General features: G+C 34.9%; 1 protein-coding gene across 8 annotated transcripts in view; it reads right to left on the reverse strand.

Annotated features, from left to right (window-relative positions):
- The window catches only part of LOC115443301 (unconventional myosin-XVIIIa), a 257,977-nt gene that overhangs the window by 199,938 nt on the left and 30,353 nt on the right, over positions 1-27,686 (reverse strand). For 7 of the 8 annotated variants that reach the window (XR_005112106.1, XR_005112107.1, XM_037436648.1 and 4 more), the window contains exons 2-3: positions 13,376-13,553; positions 612-1,829 (exon numbers count right to left, since the gene is read on the reverse strand). Coding sequence is in view for 6 of the 8 variants with exons in the window: in XM_037436648.1 (XP_037292545.1) it covers positions 612-1,829; positions 13,376-13,549 (1,392 nt within the window). In the remaining 2 variants the exon portion in view is untranslated. Of the gene's footprint in view, positions 1-611; positions 1,830-3,349; positions 3,450-13,375; positions 13,554-27,686 lie in introns of those variants that run through there. The other variant, XM_037436649.1, reaches the window with a different exon arrangement.

Consider the following 27,686-nt stretch of genomic DNA (forward strand, 5'->3'; position numbering starts at 1 on the left):
CAAACGATTGTAACCTAAATAAGCAAACACAAGCGAGCTACATTAGCGGCTTTTTCTCATAAACACCAAGAGAAAGTTAGCAAGGTTCGTACATTCTTTATAATGAAATACGGTAAACGGTAAAACTCGTTTCGATGGATCTTTTGACGCTTTTTGTTGAATTGATAAATGTCAAACATTTGAAAAGGAAAACTAAAAATATGGACGCTATGTATGACGGTTCAGTGCATATCGTACAAATGAACATAATCAAATTTAGAAACTTGTAAAGGAAATTGTAAATTGAGTGATTTAATGTAGTTACAACGTTATAGGACTGCATCCGTTTGACTAGGGCTATCGAAAGATCTTCATATTATATTTGAATCCCGTATCTAACTGAAACTCAGTGTCAGCTATATTATTATAGCGGGTACATGTACCGTTAGATTAAAAGAAAATTAAATTTTTAACACCAAATTAATTGCTCACGACGGCACAATAAATAACCAGACACGCTGGCACCGCGGTAGTGTTCCTAACGGCACATTATTCAAAAATAATAATTCAATTCCTACTAGTTTTTTATGCAAAATTTTGTTTAATGTTTTTAATTAAAATATCTAACTCACCTTAATAGTCACAAAATCGTGACTGCCCTTGATAAGGTCGATCACTTCTTCCCTGCTCTTCTCTTCTACGTTAACGCCGTTGACCTCAAGCAGTCGGTCTCCGGGTAGCAGCCCTGTCTCGCTCGCACCAGGATACGAGCCCGGTTCAGCCAGTATTACGGCTTTGTATGTCAATTTGCTAATCATGTTGGCGGTGCCGCTACATTTATTATCACCATTAAATAAACCATTCTCGTGGCCATTCATTTCTCCAATGAAAATCCTGTCTTGTACCATCGCTCGTCTCAGGCTGAAGCCGAAATCGTTTCGTGGCGCCTTTTGTCTCTGTATAGTCAATAATCTTGGTTTAGGCAATTGCAATGGAGCTAGAGATGGTAGCGGTAAGTAAACATCGTCGAAGTTACTAGTCCTTGACCACCTGTGAAAACCTTGAGATTCTCCAACAGGTGAAGTAGAAAACGGGGGTGTAGCGAAAGACGAATTCGTTGTAGTGTCGGTCAAGGAATCAGCACTGGGCGACGTAGAAGTTACTCCAAGATAACTGTTTCCATTCGTCTTTGGCGCTTCGTCAGATCTCGCGTCAGCATCTTGTGTCGTTATCGAAGGGTTATTTGCGTTATTCTTATAATTTTTAAACTGTGTATCCACTGGACTGTGAATGACTTTTTTGGTAAAATTCTGCATTTGCTGTAAATCATCACTGGAAGAGGTGCTTTTCGAGGGCGGGATTCCGTAAGAGATAATCTCATTTTGTTGCGTGTTACGAGCCAACAAGTTGGAATCCTGGCCATTGACGTTGTCGACGGTGTCTGTACTTTGGACATTGCTCTCTAGGGAATTAGAACTAGTATTACTTAGGCGAGGGCCCTTGAGGATTCCTCGTTTTGGTGGTCGCGGTGGTATAGGAGGTAGATTTGGCGGTTGTCGCGGACTGCTGTTAGCATTGTTTGGATTGTTTAGAGAATTGAGAGAGGTTTCGGAACTATCAGATTGTAAAATCCCCTCCTTTTTGCTCCAAGTGTGCGTGGCGGGATAGAGATGATTGTTCTCATCACTCAAGTTCGAATTGGACCCCGAGGTGGGTATGAGGGGATAGTTGGAATAATTGGAGTCTTGTTCCAAGTGAGCAAACAACGAAGCAGTGTAATCGGCTGTTATGCCTGAGGGTAGTTTCTCTTTTTCCTTGCGCCTGCCTCGCAGCTTCAGTGACCGTCGCACCTGCAAATAAAAATACGATTTACAACGAACTGTAGACACAAAGATGCGGCTCAATGGCCATGAAGGCCAGATGAATGCTGAATAGATAAATGAATTCTAGACATAACGACAAACAATTTGAATACCACAGCGGGGTTCTAATACTCTAATCATTTGAGCAATTAGCGAGTCATCAGCAAATGACTTTCTGATCGAAGCGAATGAAGCAAAACAAAAGACAGTAATTTATCAACAGCTGACACCTGCAGATGTTAATCTTTACGGCGATGTGATACGCAATAACAATCCTTATTGAGTTACAATAAAACATTGAATTGCGGTTTATACAAGATAGATTTATAAACGACTCTCAGTTTCGCGCCGCAGACTCAGTGACGAGACATATAACAGTAGTTGGATATGATGCCTGACGGGTTCCTGCAATTGCGAAAAACGACATTCCTGCCGGGGAACGTGCGCTAAAGGTTGCCAACGAAAGTGTATCAAAAACGAGTTTCCGACTCGTATCATCGCAATTAATTGTCCGCATTCAGACGTGTAATATACGGGCAAATCGAATTTTGAACAAGTGGGTAAGTGGGGCCGAGTAAAGACTTCATTCGAAACGAATCGCGAATCAAGAGAACAAGCTCAAATGGCGCGCGGCGCGAACTGTTTTTTTTAATCAGCAATCAAGTGTAACGTTATTTATTGCAATTCATCACTTGTAATAGCACATTAAACGATAAAATAATTAAAATAATTCGCTACTTTAATGCTTAGGTTTTTATTTGTTCGTTTAACTTCATTTGTTACGGAACTAATTTGTGACTCGACTACAAAGCCAAAGTCAAATAGTTTTAACTTTTTAAGTATATTCTGGGTGTAATACAAAATTAAGATGCCTGTCAGAAGATATTCTTATGTAGCTTTACCTACAAATTATCTTAACAAAATACAGGATAGTTAGCGAAGTAGTTAGTGAAGAAAACTATAATGTACTAACTGTTAGCACATTAAATCAATTAAAATGTACAGTACGTGTGATGAAAGTATTTGAAATAGATAATTTTCGCTCTGTTAAACCAGAACAAACGTAGGTATTTAAAAGTCTTAGTGAAAGGAGGCCAGTCAACATTCAATTTACATGGCAACGTCGCTTTTCCACTGAAATTGTTTTTACTATCCATAAAATATTAAGATAAATTTGCTCGAGACTGTTACTGATAAAATAATGATTAAAGACGTCGCTGTTATGGAAAACTGTTGATACTAAATTAATAATATTTTTTATAATATATTCTATTTGAATTAGGACTTTAATATAAAAATATATCAGAGTATAATCGTTAAATGTATATAACATGTTTTAAACTCGAATATTCTTAAAAATTGACCGACAGTTCACGTCGACGATTGATGACGAAACTTGAGATACATAAAATTGGAATAATCAAACCATTAAGCCAGTTGAAATTATCGATACAAATTATAATAGGTAGGAAGAATTGATTATATAAGTTGTAACAATAATCACTCACCAAAGCGCTCAAGGCGATCTCAATCATCTTGTAACTTTTAGCTTCTAATTTATGGAATCGGTCCATAGTATAGTACTGATCGATTTAGCTCCAACGATAAACTGATCTATTTGTACATTAACAATGACTAGAACTAATCAATGTTAACAATAGAAAACAACAAACATGTTGCACTTGTTTTTATTTGATCATTGTTTTTCAACATTATTGGACGTAGAAACTATCACATAGTGTGAAGTTGTACTAGATAAGGTAGTAGTGTTTCGGCTTAGCGAAAAGCAAAACAAGTGATACAATACCATCAATATTCATAAGTTAAAGTATATACGAAGAGTTTGTGCACATACGATAATTTGTTTTTTTGCCCCTAGCGTTTGTATTTACTTATATTTGTTATGATTTCTTAAAATCTATTTTCATTTATTTTGTTCACTACATTATTCTTTTACATTTTATGTTTTACAACAAAAACGCTCATTTATTTAACCCAAAAATTTATTGAAATAAAACTATTTTACGTATTTTATCGCGGTTTAATTAACCGACTTCAAAAAAAAAAGGAGGAGGTTATCAATTCGACGTGAGTTTTTTTTTTTTATATTATAATTTCTGTCGATTTTTCGAGGGTGAAACTTATAATATGTATAGAAAATCGCGACAAAAATGAATAGTTTTATTTCAATGTCGAACATTCGCGTAAACATAAGAAATCATTCCACAAATATTCAACGTGATTCAAGCATCATACCAACCCACAAATCTCTCAATACCAGACATATACCTATATCTTCGCATTCTCCTATAATTACAATTTTAATAACTCAAACTCTAATCTTCCAAGCATGCCGGTTACATAATATTGCATTACACGAGGTCGAATCTCCCAGCCTATTTACCATCTTCTTGTTCCAACACACGATCCGCGCGGCCACCGTGACGTCCTCGTAATGAGAAAAACACTTTACTGAGGAACCGTTAGCTACGGGCCATTGTCTTCTAATTACCGACTGTGCCATATTTCTGTATCATTTAAAAAGCATTAGAATGTAAACATTGTATGGTTCGGAAAATGTTGGGTATGCCTTATTTTTATTTGTTTTGGATGAATAATTATTACTGTATTAAATGTATATGCATGAGTTTCTTTTATTGCAAATCAATGACGAGATGAGCACGCCTTTTGCTTGAGTTTGTTTGTTTTAAGTCAAATAAAAAAAAAAATCTTAGTCATAATTTGGAAATTATAAATAACAAACGAATAGTTTTACAAATCATATTAATGTAACTGAATACTTAATATATATATATAACTTGCTTACAAATATATATATATATATATATTTGTAAGCAAGTTTAAAAGGACATCAAATGTTTTCTCTTAAATTAGTTTAAGAACACGATGAGGCTGGCATAATCGTATAGATTAAAATCCTTTAAATTAAAAAAATATAAAGATAAAAAAGTACAGTAAATAATAAAGAGATCAATAAACAGTTTTGTCCTACTGCGACATTGAATCATAACCTGCCGAGTTTACTTACTTCGTATAAATTTACATAAAAATCATCGATTAGGGTCCGTGTAGGTGAATGAGTAATTAAAGTACGTGAATATCGCTTGTGATAACATAAATGCGCCGATATTAAACTGAATGGCATCGCAATGCTTCTATAAATGTTTTAATAACAAACGGTTTGATATAATCCATCCTATGCCGTTATGTTCGCTGCAGCTATTTACCATAGGTATTAATGGCTATTAACATGAAATGAATCTGAGCGAACATTATAGTACAATACTATGCAATAACTAGACCCGGTTACGCAAAAATGTACTATTCTGCTTGCTCCAGCTATTTACCATAAGTATTGATGGCTATTATAGGACCTAACATTAAATGCATCTGAGCTAACATTGTAGTACAATACTATGCAATAATTAGATCCAGTTATGCCAAAATATACTATTTTGCTTGATTCAGCTATTTACCATAAGTATTGGTGGCTATTATAGGACTTAACATTAAATGCATCTGAGCTAACGTTGTAGTACAATAAATACTATGCAATAATTGGACCCAGTTATGCCAAAATGTACTAACACACAAATTGACAACATTTCAAAATGTAAACATGCCTAAAACAAAAATACCGTTTCTTAATTTTTCTACTCTGAGTTAGATTATGAATTTTTAATATTTTTTTAATACTTAATTTCGGAGAAAAAAATTAAAAACCGAAAAATGCTTGATGACGTCACATATACGGTTGAATGAAATAGTTTTTCAATGTCAAATGTCAATATTACAATAGATACGTCACAACTGTCACTTTCAACGAGAGAGACAAAAACAAAAAAACTGTCACTTAATTTTTTTTTACTGCAAAGCAAAGGTCATTGCTTTTTGAGCCGTATATGTGACGTCATTTGGAGCTTACGTCGTTTTAGAATAAAACAAAATTCAAAGTGAAAATCATGAATATATATATATATATATATATATATAAGGTGAGTCGGGGGAAGTGCGCCATAAAATTTTCATAGCTGGATTCAATGCAAAATAATTTCTTTTTGTGCTGACTTAAGAATATAATTTTATTAATTTAGGAATATTTGGTATTTTGTGATAACAACCTATAGCCATTCAAGGAAATTGGACCATAAATTAATAATATTTTGCTCAAAGTAAAAAAAAATGGTAGTAGGCGCACTTGCCTCGGGAAATGGGGTAAGTGCGCCTGTGTAAAAAAAAAACGCCAATATGAAACATTATAAAGAAAACACTCATTTTAGTCCGTAGAGAAATAAGTTTTACTCGCAATGCTCTTGGATAATTTTTAATCACTCAATATTATAACAAACTATGGCTGTCAAATGAAATTCGGGGTAAGTGCGCCATATATATGTAAATCAGGGCTTCAAAACATTTTTAGATTTTTTTTTTTTGCTATATAAGATTTTTGCTATATTACAGTTTTGTGTGCGGATATGTTGGAATAAAAAATGGTAGCCCTAATATAAAATCCATTTTATTTCTAAAAACTAAAATAACATACAAAAATGTAGAAATTAACAATTTCGAATGCGTTATAACTCAATTACTTAGAATTTGGCCTTATGACATTTGATATGTTTTAGCTGCATTATATCCAGATAACGTGCCTGATCGAACAGTTGGAACCTATTCACGTAAAGTTGCTCTAGACCAGGGTATTTCAGTTTTTCTTTTGTAAAAACGAATTAACTAATACGCCCTTTTATTTAAGTCGGCTCGAAACAAAATACCTTGAGTACAAAAATTCTGCTGTTAAGTATAACATTTTTATAATAATAATTCATATTAGTAAAACTTATTCTCAAAAAGGTTGGTTATATATGGATCAGGGGCAAGTGCGCCATACGACTATTAACTGTGGCGCACTTGCCCTACTCGACAATTTTAAGTACATTTTTTCGCATTGCTAAAAATCCTTTATTTTAGTATATATAAATAAAATTCAGACAGGAAGTTAAAATAAAAGGTTTAAACTATGTATTCACCTTACTGGTTTACAGAAATATGTTAAATATCTTGAAATATTTGATGTTATCTTTCACAGGGTCATCTCTGTTTACAGGTCTAAATGACACTTAAAATAAAATGGCGAATAAATCGTATTAAAATGAACATAGCCATTTATGTTTTTTAGTGGAACTGTATTTCAGTTAGTAGCATCGATATAAGATTGCGGTAATTGTATAACATCAATAGTTTTCGATTTATTTAGGGTAGGTGCACTTACCCCGTCGGCGCACTTGCCCCGACTGACCTTATATATATATATATACTAGCTTTTGCCCGCGGCTTCGCTCGCGTTATAAAGTTTTTCAGGCTAAAGTTTACCGTTATAAAAGTAGTCGTTTCCCGGGAGCCTATGTTCTTCCCAGGGTCCCAAACTGTCTCCATAACAAATTTCCTCTTAATACGTTGGGTAGTTTTTGAGTTTAACACGTTCAGGCAGACGGATGCAGCGGGGGACTTTTGTTTTATAATATATTTTTAGAACTTTTTAAGAGGAACAATCCCGTCATACATCATTGTTGCATAACTTTAACCGCTTACGTAGCGCACGCAACGGAAGCTCTCAAAAATAATAAATTGTCCCCGTTTTTGCAACATGTTTCATTACTGCTCCGCTTCTATTGGTCATAGCGAGATGATATATAGCCTATATCACTCCACAAATAAAGGGCTATCCAACACAAAACAATTTTTTCAGTTCAAACTGATAGTTCCTGAGATTAGCCATTACTGCTCCGCTCCTATTGGTCATAGCGTGATGATATATAACTTAGAGCACTCCACAAACAAAGGGCTATTCAACACAAAAAGATTTTTTTAGTTTGGCCCGGTAGTTCCTGAGATTAGCCATTACTACTCCGTTCCTATTGGGTATAGCATGATGATATATAGCCTATAGCACTCCACGAACAAAGGGCTATCCAACGCAAAAAGAATTTTTCAGTTTGGCCCGGTAGTTCCTGAGATTAGACATTACTGCTCCGCTCCTATTGGGTATAGTGTGATGATATATAGCCTATAACACTCCACGAACAAAGGGCTATCCAACGCAAAAAGAATTTTTCAGTTTGGACCGGTAGTTCCTGAGATTAGCCATTACTGCTCCGCTCCTATTGGGTATGGCGTGATGATATATAGCCTATAGCACTCCACGAACAAAGGGCTATCCAACGCAAAAAGAATAGGGTATAAGGTAGAAGAATATAAATTATAACACAGAAGGAATTATGAAAATCCGGTAAAAAATCAACAAGTTATAAGTCTTTGAATTTCGGTGGAAGGGGTAATTAACAAGAAACAGAAAAGAGACGAAGTATCCACATGTGACGTCATCGGGAATTACGACGCGTGCGAAAAAAGAGAAGAAGCGATATCCCCACATCGCGCCCACTTCTGCACGTTACAATATTTTAAATATGAATTACTCGCTCATTTTTTAACCAATTGTTATGCAGTTTTCGCAGGAGTGCTTCTTTTTCGTATTATTAACCATTACATATAGAATAATGTACAAAATCAAGCATAGGCCGGTCCCCTATTTTTCAGTTTGGACCGGTAGTTCCTGAGATTAGCGCGTTCAAACAAACAAACAAACTCTTCAGCTTTATATAATAGTATATATATATATATATATATATATATATATATATATATATATATATATATATATATATATATATATATATATATATATATATATCTGCATTTCGAAAGAAGAAAAAATATGGATCTCATCATTTTAGATCTAGTTTCATAAAATATAAACATTTTGGTATGTTGAAAAAATGAAATGTTGTCAATTGTCGAAAAAGTTATTATTAACACGCAGTTTATCCGAATGTTATACTTTACTGTTCAGCAAAACACGTCAAGATCTACTTATACCTGACACAAAAATGTATGTATGACCCATTCCAATTTTTTTTTTATACATAGTAAATTCCAGCTGTAACAATGAATTTTCTACAAACATTGTTTAAAAATTAAACATTGTAAATGTATGTTGCTACTGTTTGAAGACAGTCGCGAGTCGTAGCGCTAAGCGTCAGGCGACATTTACTCATACTCACCATGTAATTTAATCAGAGCTTACCATATTTCGCTATACATTAGGTTTATAATAAACTAGCTTGTGGCTGAGGCTCCGCCCGCGTGAAAAAGTTTTTCCGGGATAAGTAGCCTATAGCAAGCACTCAGAAGCCAATGTAGCTTTCTCATAAAAAAAAATGCAAAATCCGTTTAGTAATTCCTGAGATTAAATCAAACAAACTCTTCAACTTTATAATATTAGTAATATTAGTATAGATTATAATCTCTCGGTAGTGAATAGACTATCAATGTCTTACAGCCGATGCAACGGGGTCACTTTGCGCGTACAAAAAATCGAGAAACACGCTTCAAGTTGAAAATTTCACCCTTATAAAAACTAATAATAAAACGTAAATTGCAATATATAATGTCCGCAGGTTCGAATCGCAAGGACACTCTCTACCTCTGTCTTTACTAAAATTATGTGTGTGTTCTTTGTGAATTATCGCTTGGTTTAACATTAAAAGAAAACATCGTAAGGAAACCTGCACACCTTAGTTCTCTTATGAATTTTGAGGCCTTATCCCTCTCGGTAGTAGAGTAAGCCCGTGCATACAGGGCTGATATTATTATAAATTAAAATAGGTTCAACGTCCGTTGAAACGTACACGATGTTGGCCGGTGCAATTAGTGCGTGTATGTTTTTATTATCTGTCAAAACAAACACGATGATCCTACACAAACTCGCTGTATAGACGGAATGTTTTTGCACTTACTAGATAGTGAGTTATAGGTAGACTGCCTCAGTGGCGTAGTTGTACTGCATGCGCAGTACGGCAGCGCTCTGAGGTCGTGGGTTCGAATCCCGGATCGGGTAGTGATATTTGGGTTTTTCTGCTCAGTATTAGCCCGGAGTCTGAAATTGGTTCCCAATAAGGCAATGGGCTCGCCCCCTATCACAGCATGGGAATTGGGACGGAACACACTTGGTGAAATGTGGGTGCCCTGTTTGCGCCTCTACATACCCCTTCGGGGATAAATGCGTGATGTGTGTGTGAGTTGTAGTAGCATGTTTACGTCGAAACAATACATATTCCTTAGTGTATCACCAAGTCTTTTTTTCTTACCTTCTCATAATGTAAAGGTTTTCTAAGATTTTTATTTTCTTATGCTTGACCAATGATGGCTAAGTGGGTATACCCGTCATAAAAACAAACACCCTTATCTACAAAACGGAATAAAGATCAATCGAACTAAACATGTACAAAATGTTTTATTTACATAACAAAAGTAACCAATTGCCGAGGTCGACTCGAACAAATGGCAAAAGCAATGGGCGGCACGCGGGGAGCTATCTGAATGCCGAGCAATGGAGTAACCGAGCACCGATGACCTATTGCGACATGCCACTGGCGTGTTTAACTAAGGGCTATATGTCTAAATATCGCTTAAGGTCTATAAATGTGCTGATACAATGCGGGTCAATGTAGAGTTAGCAGCAAGCGGACACAATGGGATTCTTAAACGCCTTTAAACAGCATATATATATATATATATATATATATATATATATATATAGGTTAAGGTATTGTTAGAAATGTAGGGTTAATACAGTGTCGAACAAAGTACTGGTAGCACCAAAAGTCGAACACATTTCGATTTCGAAAACTCTAAATAAAATCGAGTTCATAAGGTAGACAAAGATCTTTCTCAAAATATATTAATTCCACACAGTACAGTCAAGATTCGTCATAAATAGAAACACAAAAACTTTTTAAAAAAATAATAATTACAAACATAAAACGATCTGCTATTTTATTCACGGTCTGATTGACACCAAGATTTTGTAGCTCAAATGTATCTTAATCAAAAGAATGCAAATCTAAAGACGGTAAAGTACCGGTGCAGTGAATATTCACAATGGAAATGTAGTAATAATTATGAAATATAAATAAAGATACTATTTTTTTTACAGCTAGCACAAATTTTATTACTATCAAAAGAAACACTTATAATCAAATAATTCTTATACCACACTATACATATAGAGGGATTAATTAGGCCTTAATCCACCACGCTGGCCTAGAACGGGTTGGCTGACTACACTACTTCTAAACTCTTATGAAGAACTTCTCCGGCATACAGATTTCTTCACATTTTTCTGTCACAACAAAAAATATTCACACAACTTAAAGTCAGAGATGCGTGCCCTTGGGCTTTGAACCTGCATTCGTCTCGACAGTACGTTTGACTCCTAACTAGGCTATCGCCACTTAGTCGTAGAAATTATGCACATATTTAACTTTACGTGATAAATAAGGTATACCCAACCATACGAAAAGTTATACTCATTAAATCTAAAACCTACATATAAATGACACTGACCATATTAATATGAGAAAAGCTTATAACATTCCATATAAAGTAGCTCATAATTCAATTATTTCAATTTAAAAGGCGGTAGTCACCCAAAAAGGCAAAGAGGATACATCTGACCGCATAGAATCAAAAGTGGGTAACCTTGAATGATTTTAAAGGTTAAACAATATGTCAAATAGAATGATACAAGTGTTATGTTTGTATCTTTAAGAGGCACGGCCTTGACACACTCGAGATAAATTACTATAATGCAGTCATAGATAATTATTATTTGAAAAGCGATACTAGATTTAACTGGCTTATAAAAATGTGGAAGTCCTTTATTGGGCTGTATGTATTTTTTATTATTTACTTGCCATAAACATAACGATTTATAATATTGGATTTTATTATACCAAATGACAATTGCTGACAAATTTCATACTGTTAGTTTGATCGGAATCGCTTTCAGTGGCCTTTTTAAATACTCCGTTTGTTTGTAGTTTGGCATACAACATACATAACTACACACAAAATAGCTTGACGCACACATAATAGAAAAGCCGACCCCATATAACGTGGGAATGAGCAAAGAAAAAGCAGAAGACAACATACATAAGCAGACACAGTAGGAGAATCGACTCCATATAAAGTGGGAATGAGCAAAGAAGAAGACAACGTACCTAATTAAATACTAAACGAAAACCAATGTGAAGCTAAAACGTCCGGAAGTGACTTCAATCACATGTCTTGTGGGAAAAGTGAAGGCACAAAGAGCTCATTGTCAAGGTGCAACGGCACAAAACCGTTCCTATGGGCCAATTAATCGAAAGCTATAACTGTCACTCTTATTTTACTGTTTTTATATCCTGCCTTCGAGAAATGATTACGAGTTAAGTCTTTGGTAAGAAGTTTATTTTTATACGAGCAACCTGACCCTACTGAACCTGACGGTAGGTGAATTGGGTCGACTGACGAGAGATGATTATCCCTCGCCTGTCGAGGCAATTATGCCGGCCTGGTCGAAACTGAATATACTTTTATATCCGGATATAGTATTCAAAAACTATAATTGTCGAAAATTTGACTTGTAAAAGTCGGAATAAAGAACACAGATTTCTGGTTTGGTTTAGAAGTCAAAGTTTTTGATAAGAAATTAAATGGATACCTATATAATGTATAGGATGTTTAAAACTTTATTCTTCCTCACTTTACCGTTGTCTGTTAAAAAAAATCTTGAAAAAATAGTAAACAATCTCACTTACAGGATCTAGAATCTAGTTCATCTAATTAACGGTAATTATTTAGTTTCGGCAACCAACTTTTTAATAAATTCAAGCATAATGAATATATTTTATATGTTATCGATTTAATCAGAAATTTATTGATAACCGTTAAACATATCGAGCTTACGATCATATTTTACGATAGCTCATAAAACAAACGGTCCGAAAACTGAAATCCGCAACCCGAGAGATGAATAGATTAAATACAAATTTCTTTTTTATACGCCTATCAAGTGGAAATCGACATAGCAATAATCAAGATTTATTGAAGCTGCAAACTAGATCTTACGATGTAATGAAAGATATAAAATAATTCAATCGCTATTTAGAAAAGTTTACTGATTTACATTTATATTTCTTTGAAAATGCATTGGGTCTGAATAAATTATTTATACTTACCTATTAAACTAATTTTGAATTTATGGTATGGCCCACTGCGGAGCAAAATTTATGAAAATTGCGTTGAAATGTTTGTTTTATGGATCACAAAGGCATTACAGTAATGGTTTATCATAATAGTTTTCTTTTAAACCAGGCAATACACAGCTCCTTAACATATTAGTACATCAATCAAATTATTTTAATAATGTTTGTTTTTAAATAAATTATTGTTTTAATAATGTTTATGTTTTTTTGTTTTATACTTAATTGTTTTTTATTTTAAATTAATAATACTTACCCCACATTGTCGCATTGGAATGCTTTTGTAATGACTATGTGAGAGAAAATAAATAAATAAAAATATTGTCACATCTATTTTACCAGCAGTTATCTATCAGAAGTAGCACGTACCTCCTCAAGCCTCAAAGGTTCTTCGACGAGGCCGGCCGCTATCCTCTCCCGTTTCTCCCTCTCTTTCCTCTCCTTTTTCTCCTTTTTCCGTCTCTCTTTCTCGCCGTCGCGCTCCTCACAACCGCCGGCGTCACCGCCCGTTAGCACCGCCGACTTTTTCATAAAGTTGAACATGGCGCTGTAACAAAACAAACAAATGTTTAAATTTAATCCAAAAATCATTAGGTGTTACAAAGGGTTCCTGCATTCTCCATCAAATGGAATCTTAATTAAGAAGACGTGTTGTAAATTCTTTCGGGTGGCAATTTCACAATCTGATGTGGAATAAAAAAAATATGGTATATATTTCCGACTGATCTCTATCCTATTTGATTAATTTCGTTGCGAGTGAAGACCAATTTTACCTGTGGCTCGCCGAGCTTCAACGCTCGATGTCATAAAATGCGTCGATCCTGCCTACGTTGCAAAAAAAGATCAAGCGTAATACTAATTTATACAATGGTAACTCTATTCAGATTACCATCAACTGATTATATTTCACAAGGAATTATGCGGAAAATGAACTTTAAGAATCATACAAACTAATTGCCTTGCACTCCATACCTCCACATAACTTAGTTGTTCTATTAACCCATTTAAATGAAAACTCGGTTCGACTGCTGCCTACGATTAGCCCTTTCTTCACCTTAATCTGAGCATATTCGCAGAAGAAATTTCGAATTACGAACAGGAAATTAAACACATCATTCGGGTCATATTCACAAAAGGAATTTTAAATTACGAATTGGAAATTAAATACGTGCAAATTCCAACGTATAATATAAATTTCATCGCTGCCAATAAAATGCTGAAGTGATACCTCCATGCTTTAGTATATTAAACAGAGTGCACACTATAACATCGCAACCTAAGGCTAAGCATCATCATCACAGTAATAACCAGTGGTGAAGGTTCGATATAAACCGATTCCTGTCTTCGATCCCTGCTTCTCTTTATGTAAAATTTATGACGAATCTAATTATCATCAGAACGATTTGCAGACCGTATTTATGAGCTTTATTACCTACATGTTATGTCGAGTTTCCTTTCGGGTTGCCTTTCGCGACTGGTAGTAATACTGTATTATTTTTATAAATAAAACAGGTAGTTATTTAATCTGTGAAGATAGTTTTGCTGTTGTGTTTATCTTGATGCTAGTTATGTCGGGATCCTTTTCGGAAAATTTCTCCTTTCGCTACTAGTACTGATACCGTAATATTTTTTTAAATAGTACAGCTAGTTATTTATTCTGCGAAGATAGTTTTGATCTTGTGTTTATCTTGATCCTAGCTATGTACCCTATAATGGCATCTCCGGGCATATATCTTTAAAACTAGCCTCTTAGTTGTCCCCTATGGTTTTCATGTTTCTAAATCCATCGAGATAATATGCTATACGTTGTGTGTCAGTCAGTGTCAAGAATTTATTAAATATAAAAGGTGGGAAAGCGCCTTCACTGATTATATTAAAAACTATAACGCAAACTAAAAAAAAACTATAGATAAAACTTAAAGCTAGGTACTCCCAATATTTATGTTTTTATGCGGTACCACACTGTTTCAGCATACACTGAATTTAAAAGTAATATTTTCACGAGTTTCGAACATACACAACACAATCGTCAATCAATTTTATGGTGGCGGCTTGCAAGGCCGTTAAAGCGAAAACTTCAAAATACGTTCGACACTCGCATTAAATTAAACAATTTATTATACCACCCAAAGTGGTAAGATTGTAAATATTGTTGATATCTTTTTGTGTCCAGTAATGCACGCAGTTTTTTGTCGGTCCGTGTATCAAAAGAGGCTAAGCTTTTATTAAAAACATATTTTAATTTCATCAAAAGTTAGTAGGCACGGGTAAGAGTGAACATACGGAGCGACATAGTCGTGCAATAACGACCAAGCTCCTTAAATAAAGATTAAAAAAAAATGCTATCTGTATTTTCAATATTTCCGGGAATCTGTTGGCGTAAACTTTTATTTTATACACTACTAGCTTTTGCTCGCGGCTTCGCCCGCGTGAAGGAATTTTCTGGGATAAAAGTACCGCTATATAATTTCCAGGGATATAAGTAGCCTATAACCATCCCAGGGTCTTGAATTATCTCCATACCAAATTTCATAAAAATGCGTCCAGAAGATATCGAGAAAATCGATAACACAGACAGAAAAGGGAACATTATTGTATGTATAATATTTATTATTCTCATATTTTTTCAAATCAATACACCTGTTGTTGCAGATAATTTGTTAACCGATTACCCTAATCAGATTTTTGTTTCTAACTTAATTACTTGAAGCAAAAAAAGAATTATAAAATATAATACTGGCCAAAAATATTTACTTAGAATGGAAATGGGTACAAATCAGCCCGTTAATTCAGATTATCGTACGGACGTCAACGAATTCGATTGACCCAGAAAAACATAATTCCAATTACAAAAAGTGCTTCAATTAAAATGCCAGGAACGTACCACAGATTACTTCCATACAGATATGTGATAAAAACCTATGAACATTTAGAGGTGACTGGCAACATGTATAATTGTATTGATTTGAAAAAAAATATCTTGTTCCATTAGATGTTGAGAATGACTAATGAAAATGAGACAGAAGCGTAACCAAATTATTTGTAGAATGTAGTTCTTAAGAATATATTATTGTATTGTATTTATAAGTGCAGATATTGTCAATCTTTATGGCTTGAACGAAGTCACGCAGATGCAGGAAATTCTGAGCTTGATAATTAAAATGCGGGTGCCTATTTAAAATAAATCTTTTGTTTTTATTATACTACTACTATATAGTAGTAATCATGTATTAGAGTAATGATAAATGTATGATATACAACTTGGACGAACCAACATTATGTATATGTAGTAATATCTTAAGATAAATGTAGGTAGATTGTCCATAGTGGACCAACTACCCCGGTTTAGAATTTTATCATTCCTTAAATATATGGTAAAGGTAACGGATGTGTTTATAATATCGTAAATCTTAATACATACTAAATACTAGATCAGTCACATTAGAAAAAATATGTAGAACATTTAGCCATCGCAATATTTGCTTTAGTAAAACTAATTATATTATTTAGAAAATACCCAGTTTTTGTTGGATCCTAATTACGATAGTATTAAAGTTGAATTTGTTAAAATCATTATTCATGTTGCTATTATAAATCAGATGGCGACATACAATACAGTAAAATACGTCTACAAACAAGACACAAGTTTTATATCATTTGGGCTTTATTTTATCGCTTTTTCCGATTCCAATTATAATATCGGCCCTGTATTATATACTGTCCCACTGTTGGGCACGGGCCTCCTCTACTACTGAGAGGAAATAGGCCTGAGTCCATCACTTTGGCCTAGTGCTGGTTGGTAGACTTCACACACCCTCGAAAATTCCTAATAGAGAATTTCTCAGGTATGCAGGTTTCCTCACGATGTTTTCCTTCACCGTTAAAGCAAGCGATAATTCACAAAGAATACACACATGATTTTTAGAAAAGTCAGAGGTGTGTGCCCTTGGGATTTGAACCTGCGGACATACGTCTCGGCAGTCCTTGCCACAACCAACTAGGCTATCGCCGCTTTTATACAAACGATTCCAATTATACAAACGTCTAACTACGGTCCTGTACTCCTGAGCCGATAGAATCGAATGCACGTGGCGTCCCCGAGTCTGGATCGCCCGCTATTCAGGTCAATGTCCACTGACCGTAATATATGCCACTGTTTATTATACATCGCGCGTTTATTGATTACAATACGTGTACTCATTGTATTTACCTTGTGCGTTTTATAACGTCCATTGACTTATAATTTAGTAATTGCAAAACAGTCTTATAATATGTATATAAGTAACAAAACATAATTCATTTCTTAGTTAATAATTTGGCCAACTTTCAACAATGAAGAGACACTTGAAGAAGAAGAAGACGAAGTTAATAATTAGCCAAATTTTTATATTACAGTTATAATGCTAATATATAATGTAAATGAATTTCGAACAAACTCAAAACGCCGAGTGTCTTTACATCGCCCAAAATTTAAGTTGCTTAACAATTATCCGTTCTAGATTTTTATATCTCCTGGGTATCAAACTTGAATGCATACTAACGTACTTTTATATACAATATTGAATATTTAAAAATTATCTGAAAGACATATCTTAATAACAATTTCACAAAAGAAGGTGTAGTGTTTGTATTTATTTAATAGATACATTGTCTCACGTACACCAGTAGAGGGGGTAGCCGACAATCTGTCAATCGGTAGCATTGGTCGGTTGGATTCGGAAAGGGCGCCTGCGCTTGCAACTGAGTGTAGTAGTGAGCCGGTGTATTATAGTTATTGGTGGCTTTGTTGTGAACACCACATCCACAAAGGCAAGCAGACACTACAATAATTGAACCGATATACGTACAAAATAGGTGTTTCCTAAGCGACGTGTTTTGCTAACACGCGTCAAACGCTCGTCATCTGAACGGGGTTTAAGTTATAACTCAACTCTTATGCTTACTGACTTCCATAATTTTAAAATAATTCGAAATAATAAAAGTTTTACTCATGGCAATAAATACCAAAACCTTTCACCGCGGCATGGCGCGTACATTTTCTGAATTCCACTGGATGACCTTGTTGCAGCATCGCGAATGAATCATCGGCTTGACCTCTCGGGCGCTTGTTTCGGTATGTGGGTAAACAATGATCGGGCATTTGTAAAAAACTGGTCTTAGAGTTTATGAATGTTCGAACTTAATTTTAGATTTGCAATTGTTACATAAGTACAGACTATATTTTGATTGTCCGAAAAGTCAAAATTATAATATTTACTTAAAAAAATTGTATAATTGTAAAATGTAGGTAGATATTGTAACTTGTAGCTTTAATTGATAACTTAAATTTTGAATTTAATTATACTATTTTATACAATTGTAAAATGTAGGTAAATAACTGTGTTTTCAGAAAATTATATTATAAACCGCCATAAATTCTGAAAAAATATTTTAATTTACCTAAACGAAACAAATTATATATCACAACGGTCTTAAATAATTTTATTATCAAATAATTAATAATAATAATAATAATAAGCAGAAAACTACATGATTATATTAACGATGCCTTACAATCAAGCAATAAGTACTCCAATACTAATTTATTACAACGAAATCAATCGATCATTTAAACTTGGTGTAATTCCAGTATGCGCCGACTGATCTAACCGCCAAACGCCACTTAAAGTCATTTATATACCAAAACGGCACAGATTTCACAATGCGGCCGTATTCCATACGCGCGCGTCCTGGCTCGCATATTTTGAACATGCGCCAGCGTCCTGGCACATTCGCTTGAGGCTATTCAGCCGCGTCATCCGCGCTTCAGCTCAAGAATGGCTAGGAAATGAGTTGCGCGAAAACCTACGTCATTATAGGGTTGCCATCCAGTTAGTAAAATCTTACTTTTTACTATATTCTTACTTATATCATAAATGCGAAAGTTTGTGAAAATGTTTGGATGTTTGTTAGAAGTTACCGTAGGGATGGCTGAATAGATTTGGATGTAATTTTGCACAAAAATAGACCATGTCCTATCTAATCACATAGGCTAAATTTTATCCCAGTAATTTGCTCTAATGAGAAACAATGGAATGTTTTAAATCTTTTTTATTAATAGATGACGCAACCGTTGTTCATGTGCCGCTACAGATTGATAGACTGTTTTAGATACTTTTGTAACGGGAAAGGCTTTTCACACAGCAAACATTATTAGTATTCACAATGAAGAAAAAGGATAATCTAATTCCCGTTGTTGTCGCTTTAGTAATTAATAAGACTACGAACGCCTTTAGTTAACAGTAAGGTCGCGCCTCGACCGACAGAAGACCACTATCCGTCATTCTGCCGTAAAGTGGGGAAAGTGAAGACTAGTCATTAAGTCTTCATTAATTTCAACTTTTTCCGAACATGTCCCTTTCTTAATGATCAGTGTAATTTCGCAATATTCGGGTCAGATGATGACACTTCCAAGAAATTAAAGGAGCGGAGAATGTAGACATTAACTGCAGTTGATTTTCATGTCGTAACGGTTATATAAGAATGAGCTTTCAAGCATTATAAGCGGTGAGACTGAACATTCAATGCTGGTCTTTATGAATGATGTTCACAAGTCACCTTAAGATATAAAATTATGAGCTTTCACTGCAACTAATATACGAGAAGGTACATTAGATTATACGTTATAAAATTTTCTTGCTTATGAATATTTTAGAACATAAAATGTATGAACATCGAATGTATTACTTGCACTACGTAGTCATATTAGCGTTGTAACACAAAATCATGATTTATACGAAATAAAACTTAAGAAGTGACAACCTCACTACAGCGGGGACCACAACAATGGCCGCACAATTTGTATGCCAGCTTACACACGTTTAATACAACGCACAATCACGTACAAGCGACGTGTCGACAGTTACTTTAGATACACCCTCGTAAGCCTGTAACGGTAACATTGACAGCTGCCAGTGGTTTGATATTAATATTGTTGGTCCACATAAGAAATTGATCCGTACGATTCTGTATGACAATGCACGATACTGTGGTATTAAGTTTGTAGGACAATGCTTGGTCACTGAGACCGCTTTGTGAATGTAATTTCTTTCCATTCGTTATGGTTTATGATGCATCTTGTGATTGCAGATCGACAGAATGACTGGCAGGTAATATCTGGTAGTTTCCAACCCCTAGCTTTATTTCTATTTGATTAATGTCATTGCGGGATAGTGATAAATTGTGTGTGTTCCCTGAGACTCGCTGAGCTTCACCGCTCGGTGTCATAAAATCCGTACACTGCCAATCCTAGCTTACAGGAGTCGTAGTGGTGGGTGTGAGGGCGGGAAAGTATAAGCGGAAAATAATGTAGTAAGGAGGCATTTTAACCGCAAGTATAGGGACGTTTACAACAAGTAAAGCAAGCTGAAACCTGTGTAGCACCACGAATAAAAAATTGAAGTTATTGTTAGCGAGAAAAAAAAATAAGTTATAGCCCTAATCGCCGCAGGACATCGTTTTATATGAGATAATATTAATATTCTTTTCGACACAGCCCCACCTGGCCAAGCAAATCTGGCATCACCGTCTCCGACATAATTCGCCAAGTTTTAAAATGTAGCCTATAATGTCGCTCTCAAATAAATCTTATCAAATCCCACAGATCAATTAGATTAGAATAATGTAAATGTAATTAAATATAGTGGAGAGAAACCTTTCATATCCGAAGGAAGCGACCCGCGATGGCAATTCAATTAGAACGTATATAATGCGTCAGGGGCTCTTAATGGCAGCTAATGGTATTGGATATAAAGATGTTTATTATGGTCGCTGATATAATACGGGAGGAGAAAATGGTTAATAGATTTTGACGAAATAGACAGCATTAGGGACTATTACATAATAATTACTACATATAACTGGATAGCATCATATAACCAGATGATGAAACGAGCCAGTAAATCGCCTGATATCAATAGCAAGTGTCATGATCGCTCTGTAACAATAAGAACATTACTTGACATTTCAAATTATAAATATTGGAATTCTTTTGTGATCCTGAGCTAATATGATATCCTTCCTCATCGTTTTCACTACTTATATACAACATAGACCTCCCGCGTCTGTCTGAATGCGATAAATTCAAAAACTAACGAGATTTCGATAAAATTTGGTATGGAGATAGTTTGAGACCATAGGAAAGACCAGTGCCGGATTTATATTTTTTATAAGTGTAGGCCACTTTATTTCTGCCGTCCCATGTAGGTAGGTTTATGTATGTAGGTTTCTAAAATATTAAATAATTTTCCATTTGTTTGTATAATGGAAGGCACTAGTTATATAAACAAATGATAAATTAAATCGAGTGAGAGTCCTATGAAATCTGCCGCCCCTAAAAGGCTACCGCCCATAGGCCGCGGTCTATACAGCCTATTTACAAATCCAAGACTGGGAAAGACATAGACTACTTTTATCTCGAAAAAAATCACGCGGGTGATACCGCGAGCAAGAGCCAGTTAAGTAGATTAATGCCGAGTTCAGTTGGCTTCAATTACAAAGAGAAACAAAAAAATCATATTATACTATCGCCACTAGCAGGTAAGTACATTTAAAGATTTATATCGCATCGTGTATAAATAGGTACGGATGACTCATCGCATTAATTGAATTTAATCATTATTATCACAGTATGCGGAAGGTAATGAGCGGCTATTGTACTCTGTAAAAAACACGTGCCCACACGGCTTTTTACGTATAGCTGTAATACCCTGCTTTTATTCAATGCTAGAATTTGGCAAAACATTTATACCAATACCTTTTCTTTTCTTTTGAAATATTTAATAGCCACGGTGTATCTTTGTATACTGCACATTGTAACCTCAGTCCGGGTTGTAGGTCTGTTTCATTGAAAAACTATGTGAAGAATTAATGCAGTATGGTCAGTGAATTACTGAAGAGCAAAAAACTACTCCGAAATTCACATTAATGTCATTAATACGGCATAGAACTCACAATCGCTCATACATTATAGTAGATTGAGGTTTAGAGGCATTTAGACTTTATTTTTTCTTCTTCTTTGATGGTGTAATGAGTGATAAAGTGGCTGCATTTGTTGAGTGTTATTTTTATGTATGTATCTGTGGCCGGCAAAAGGGAGAGCCTCGCTTTTTAGTCTGATGGGCGTTTTCAATTATTTACCATCACACGATCGAAATATATGTCTATATGTGATGACTCGGCATCATATATAGACATATAATTTTTATGCGTAGTTCTGACAGTAGCCGCTAAAATTTGTTGCAGAGAATGATAAAATGATGATAATTAATTCAAATATTTCGCATTACCAGGCCTTCACACAAAAGGGACTATTTAGAAGAGTAAGAACTACTTTTCTGCATAGTCTCTATTTTATGTAATTCTTACAATTTTCTAAAAAGTAAAAACCATTAACTCCCATAATAAGAGTAAAATACGGTCGAGCCAAACATTGAGTAGAATTATGAAAAGGATGAAAATACTTAACTAGTTAAATGGAGCTACTCATTTTACACGGCTTAATTAAACATACTTTTCCTATTTGCTTTACAGTAATTACGGCTCACTGACCCGCATTGAGGTTGCGTGCTGAAGTGAAGTTAAAACCAGCCTGTGGGAGCTTTTTGGCCTGTATAGCTTACATTGCAGCACTATCATAAATTATATTTATTTAAATTTATTGCGTACTCATGAATACAAATCTTCTTAGAGCTTTATTATTCTTTATTCGAATTACAGTTCTATGAATTATACTTGCCCTAATACTATTATTTTTTCTAATATTGCCATTTTCATCATATATTATAAGAATACACTTAACTTATGAGTCTTCTGTATCTACTAACACATGCGTAAGTCTACTTCTAATGAGATACCTACAAAACAATCAGCTAAGAACAAACTATGTTCTCTATATTCTTAGCTTCAAAAACATTTGGTGTTTCGATCCAATCCAATATTACGTAATAAAAACAGATCTAAAACCACGATTGCATTTTATAGTTAAAATAATTGGAATCAACAACACAGCCAATAACCACATATATAACAAAAGCCAATTGAAATAAGCGGCATTCACCATGGCATATCAGAACATGGAAATGTAATATCAGTGACGCAAAACGAGATACCAGAGTCGATTGCCACTCCACTTTGTAAATAAACAGCGAATATTGAGAACTAACTTTTAGATGTGGCTCCACCTGCGTGAAATTCTGATGCTGGGACAAAATGTGGTCTAGGGAAATCCCCGAAAAGACCTCTACGTACGGACGGTAGTTTCGTCAAACTCAGTTTAGCCACGTGGAAGATAAGCCTGGATAAATTAAAACACGAAGACTTTTTTATTGCTTTGAATGACGAGATGAGCTTTCCCGTAGGTTAGCGATACGACCGCCCATAAATAGTAGAAATACTATCCAACACCTTGAATTACAAAGTATTGTTTGGTATTCCACTGCGCTCGCCATCCTGAGACATGAGATGTTAAGTCTCATTATGTCTAGTAGCCCGTATTACGTATACAAATTCAGATTTTAGTACTTCATGAGCTCTGAAAAAATCCTTCATTTCAAAATCACAAACAGACACTTCGATTTTATTTATGTGTGTCTATATCTAACTAATGGAGTTAACGTTTCACTGATTCCGTATTTCAACATTTTACCGCTGTGTGATGTAATAAAATGTAGCAACATGTCCAGAAGCTTTGGGAATTTAGTAGACCATGAACTGAAAACGGAATAGCTGAAATATTTACCGTTGCGTTTATTGTTGCGATGTTTGTATACTATAAGTATGTAGATATTAATATATTTTATGAATATGATATTATTTTGTCCTGTGTCAATGAAAAATATTAATTGTTATAATTTAAAAAGAACGGAAGCCAGAAGTTACCCGCTGTTGACGACAACAGAATGGAATGGCAATGGCAACATGGAATTATTTGAAGTTTTGCCACCTCCTAAATCCAATTATCAGCTACTTCCAGGCCTTGTGGCGTTACCTGCATTGGGCGTTTTGCCAAAACCTACACTGCAGTTGTATTTTCTTGAATCAAGCGACATGACACTGCAAGTATTTTCACGAATTTAGCCAAAATGTCTACTGTCTTTATAAAATTTTGATAAGTAAATATAAATACTGTTTTATTAGCAATGCGGTGCGATAATGATAAAAAGAAAAAATGGGACAGATAAATTGGTAAACAACTTGAAAAATACTTTTTTTACTACACCATAACTTTTTATGCCACAATAATAGAACCACATAAACGCCAAATAAAGATGGAAACGTAACAAAAGTTTATAACTTTGTAACAAAAGTATGGGAATCACAATAATGCGCTAACAATCATGGGTTTACCTTGGTCTATTACAATAGAAAACAGTCAAGCGCGAAGATTAGCTCCACTGAGAGTTTCGTACGTTAACACGGTTAACATATTGCATCGTTTATTTCTTGTTACTGAATGCACGATTTAAGCGTCTAAGTTAATCAATATACATACAAAACACACAATTAATCTATTCTACTGGACCTAGTCGGTAAAAGTTTCAGATTATCAAATCATATTTAAATCAAACGATAATTTGAAATTTCTTCACTTCTTTCCATTTTTCATCGGCGTGTGTTACTAGGATGCATTACTTGAAGCAGGTTGTGACCAACTTTTTTTAAATCGGGGGCTAGTCATCGAAACTATTGTAGCGAGTGCTTCTGGATTTTTTCTAATACATCTAAAACATAAGCACTTTTATAACTAGAATCTCCATGGTGCATCAAGAAAATTGCTTCCCCTCCACCGGTGATACGACATCAATGTTATTCATCCGTAAGACGAGTGACAGATGAATCAGTACAATAAACACACGGGACCCTAAATCCATAAAGCAGCCTCATTTCATGTGACACTCCACGTGCCGTAAACACCGACACAATGGACTGTGCATCAGACGAGATCGAAATACGATCCGCGCACGCGCCGCGCTCGCCCGGTCGGCCATTGTTGAAAACTTTTCATTCGATTCGGTTCGTAAAATGTTTTAATCATGACAAACTGGCATATTTATTTGCGTCCTAAAATAGCTGTTAAACGATGATTGGGTTTTACGACAGGACTGTTTTATTGATGTATAGTAGAGAGATTAACGACAGTCATGCTTAATGGAGTTTTTGATCCGTGCGATGGGCTAAGAATAACAAAGGATATTTTTAAATTAGTCCAAATAGATTAAAAAGATTCATCTAAATACTTCGGTCAACAAATAATGAGTTAAATAAGAAGCTGCAGGTATCCACCAATCCTTGTCAAATGGGCGTCCAAATGGGATATGTCCTTAATCATCTAAATAATAAGAAGATGGAACAAGCCCTTGCTTAATGGTGAAGTATTAAACGCTAGTGAAAGTCAAATTTAAACACATAATGATCTATCAGCAGTTCACATATTTACTTCTAAAAAGCACCCACACATTCAAACTTCAACATTTGTTATTTAGTAGGAAATAGGATTGGTAGAATTAACACCAGTAAAAATAGCAACAATGACAGCAGTTTCTACACAAGTGAACACGATATGTTTTACCTACATAACCTCGATAGCCAACGGATCCGATCCGGATGTGAATTAGATCCGGAATTAAAGGTGCGGATAGAATTACATGAAACACGTGGACTTGTCACGTTCTTGTTGAAATTGTGGTTAACATTTCGTTTCGATGCGTGTGTTTACTTTGTTATACGAGTGTTTAAGGTATTTAAAAAGCGACCTAAATAAACACACGTTATGGTATATTATAATTGGCGCCAGTGGGTGGACGTGTCCGATCATAAATAATGGCAGTTGTGTGGAGGTACCTATCCCTATAGTACTAAGCACGCTGATAGCATTGCATATTATTATATGTAAGTGCTATCCAACTAAAGGTGTCCCAAGTTTTCCAGTAGCTACAGTTAAATGTTTATGTTTGTTTAAAAGAGTTGCAAACTCGAAGGTAGCCCATTTTTCTTTTAGGGTGAGACATCTTTTAAAAATCCAAAAAATCTGAATTGCTCAACTAGCAGCTAAGTAACTAAGTTAGATATAAGGAAGAAGTAGCTTTTAGCATTTCGAGATCAAAAATTAATTTCTTCTATATTTCGAGTATACCGTCGCGAAACGGCGTAGCCTCTGCAACCATAAATGCTCCTTTAGTCAAAAGTATAAAACAACCTAAACATCAATTACTAGACAAATTATACAATACCATCCGTTTTTCCCGCCATATTTGACATTTCTTAACGATGTTGACATTTGAAAATTGTACGTGGCTTTTAAAATTAACATCTGCGTGTTTATTTCTAACTCAAACAAATACCTAAACGGTTGGTGGTTTGTCGAGGTTTACGAAACTAATGTGCCATTTCAATTAACGGATACCGAATGGGGCATGACAAAAGAATCTTGTGTAAGTATTGTACGATGGACGTTTGCATAGAGACTTTCGACTACACGAGTCCAAAAATTTTAGTTTTGTAGATAGTTTGAAAAAGGTTGCCAAGCTGTGTGCTTAGGAAAGCGAAACTCTGGTGTATTTCTCTACTTAAGCTAATGAAGGTAATGCCAACTGCTGTATGGAACGCAAATAGCGTAATTGCTTTAAACGTGTTTAAGTACTCAGTACTCCGTAAGGTAATTGTTTCCTTAAAACCGAAATAATTATGAATGATCGACGTTGAACACATATTTTCAGAAATACGAAACATTTTAATAAGCTATATTACACGCTAATAATGGCGACAGATATATTGTTTACAATGACCCAGTCCTTCGATCTGACTTATTTTTATAAGAGACGACAAACGAATGATACACAATACAGTTCGTAAATAAATGTATGCACTTAGCAAAACTTAAAGGACACGTACGCAGGTATGAATAAACCCAATAAAAAAAAACAGGGAGTGACATCGGAACGCGTTGCTTTTGTTAAATTCACAACACGCCAAGGCCGAGAGAAGGGGAATAGAACCAGTATAGACGAAGTGCATACCATATTATTATAACTGGTTATGCACACATGGATCAGGTGTATAATTGTTAAATGAAAAAAAAAAAAGAAATTTATTTGACCTCAGCTGCGTGTGGCAAGAGCCTACGGTCACGCGAAGGGGCGTGGAAACGACTTCTGCAATGCAAACGTTTGATCATATATTAGTATTGGTTATTTTGAATTACGATTTGCTTGTGACTTGGTCCCGTGAAAGGCCTCTCAAAAGTTCTAACATTTTCTACTGGAGCAAATTACCAGGATAAAAATGTAAATCTAGAACATTGTCTATCCGCATGCGAAATTTCATCAAAATCCGTTCAGTGGTTACTGCGTTACCTTCTAAGTTCATACAAGCGTCCAAATATTTTCACAAACATCCGCATTTATTATCTCGGATCAGTAGTATTTAGTAATTACCTAATCGGTGCCACACAAACAGGCAGACAGTGATAAAATATATGACATACAATTAATATTTACGTATTGGTTATATTAAATATTTTAAATTTCTCAAAATCTCCATACTTAAGACATGTACATTGTAAACACATGCAATTCTATTGTGTGGAAATAAATCGATACTTGTTTATCTGTGGAGCTTTAAACCAACATATGTACTAGCAAAA

Source organism: Manduca sexta, chromosome 9, assembly GCF_014839805.1.
Source record: "Manduca sexta isolate Smith_Timp_Sample1 chromosome 9, JHU_Msex_v1.0, whole genome shotgun sequence".
Classification (NCBI taxonomy): Eukaryota; Metazoa; Arthropoda; class Insecta; order Lepidoptera; family Sphingidae; genus Manduca; species Manduca sexta.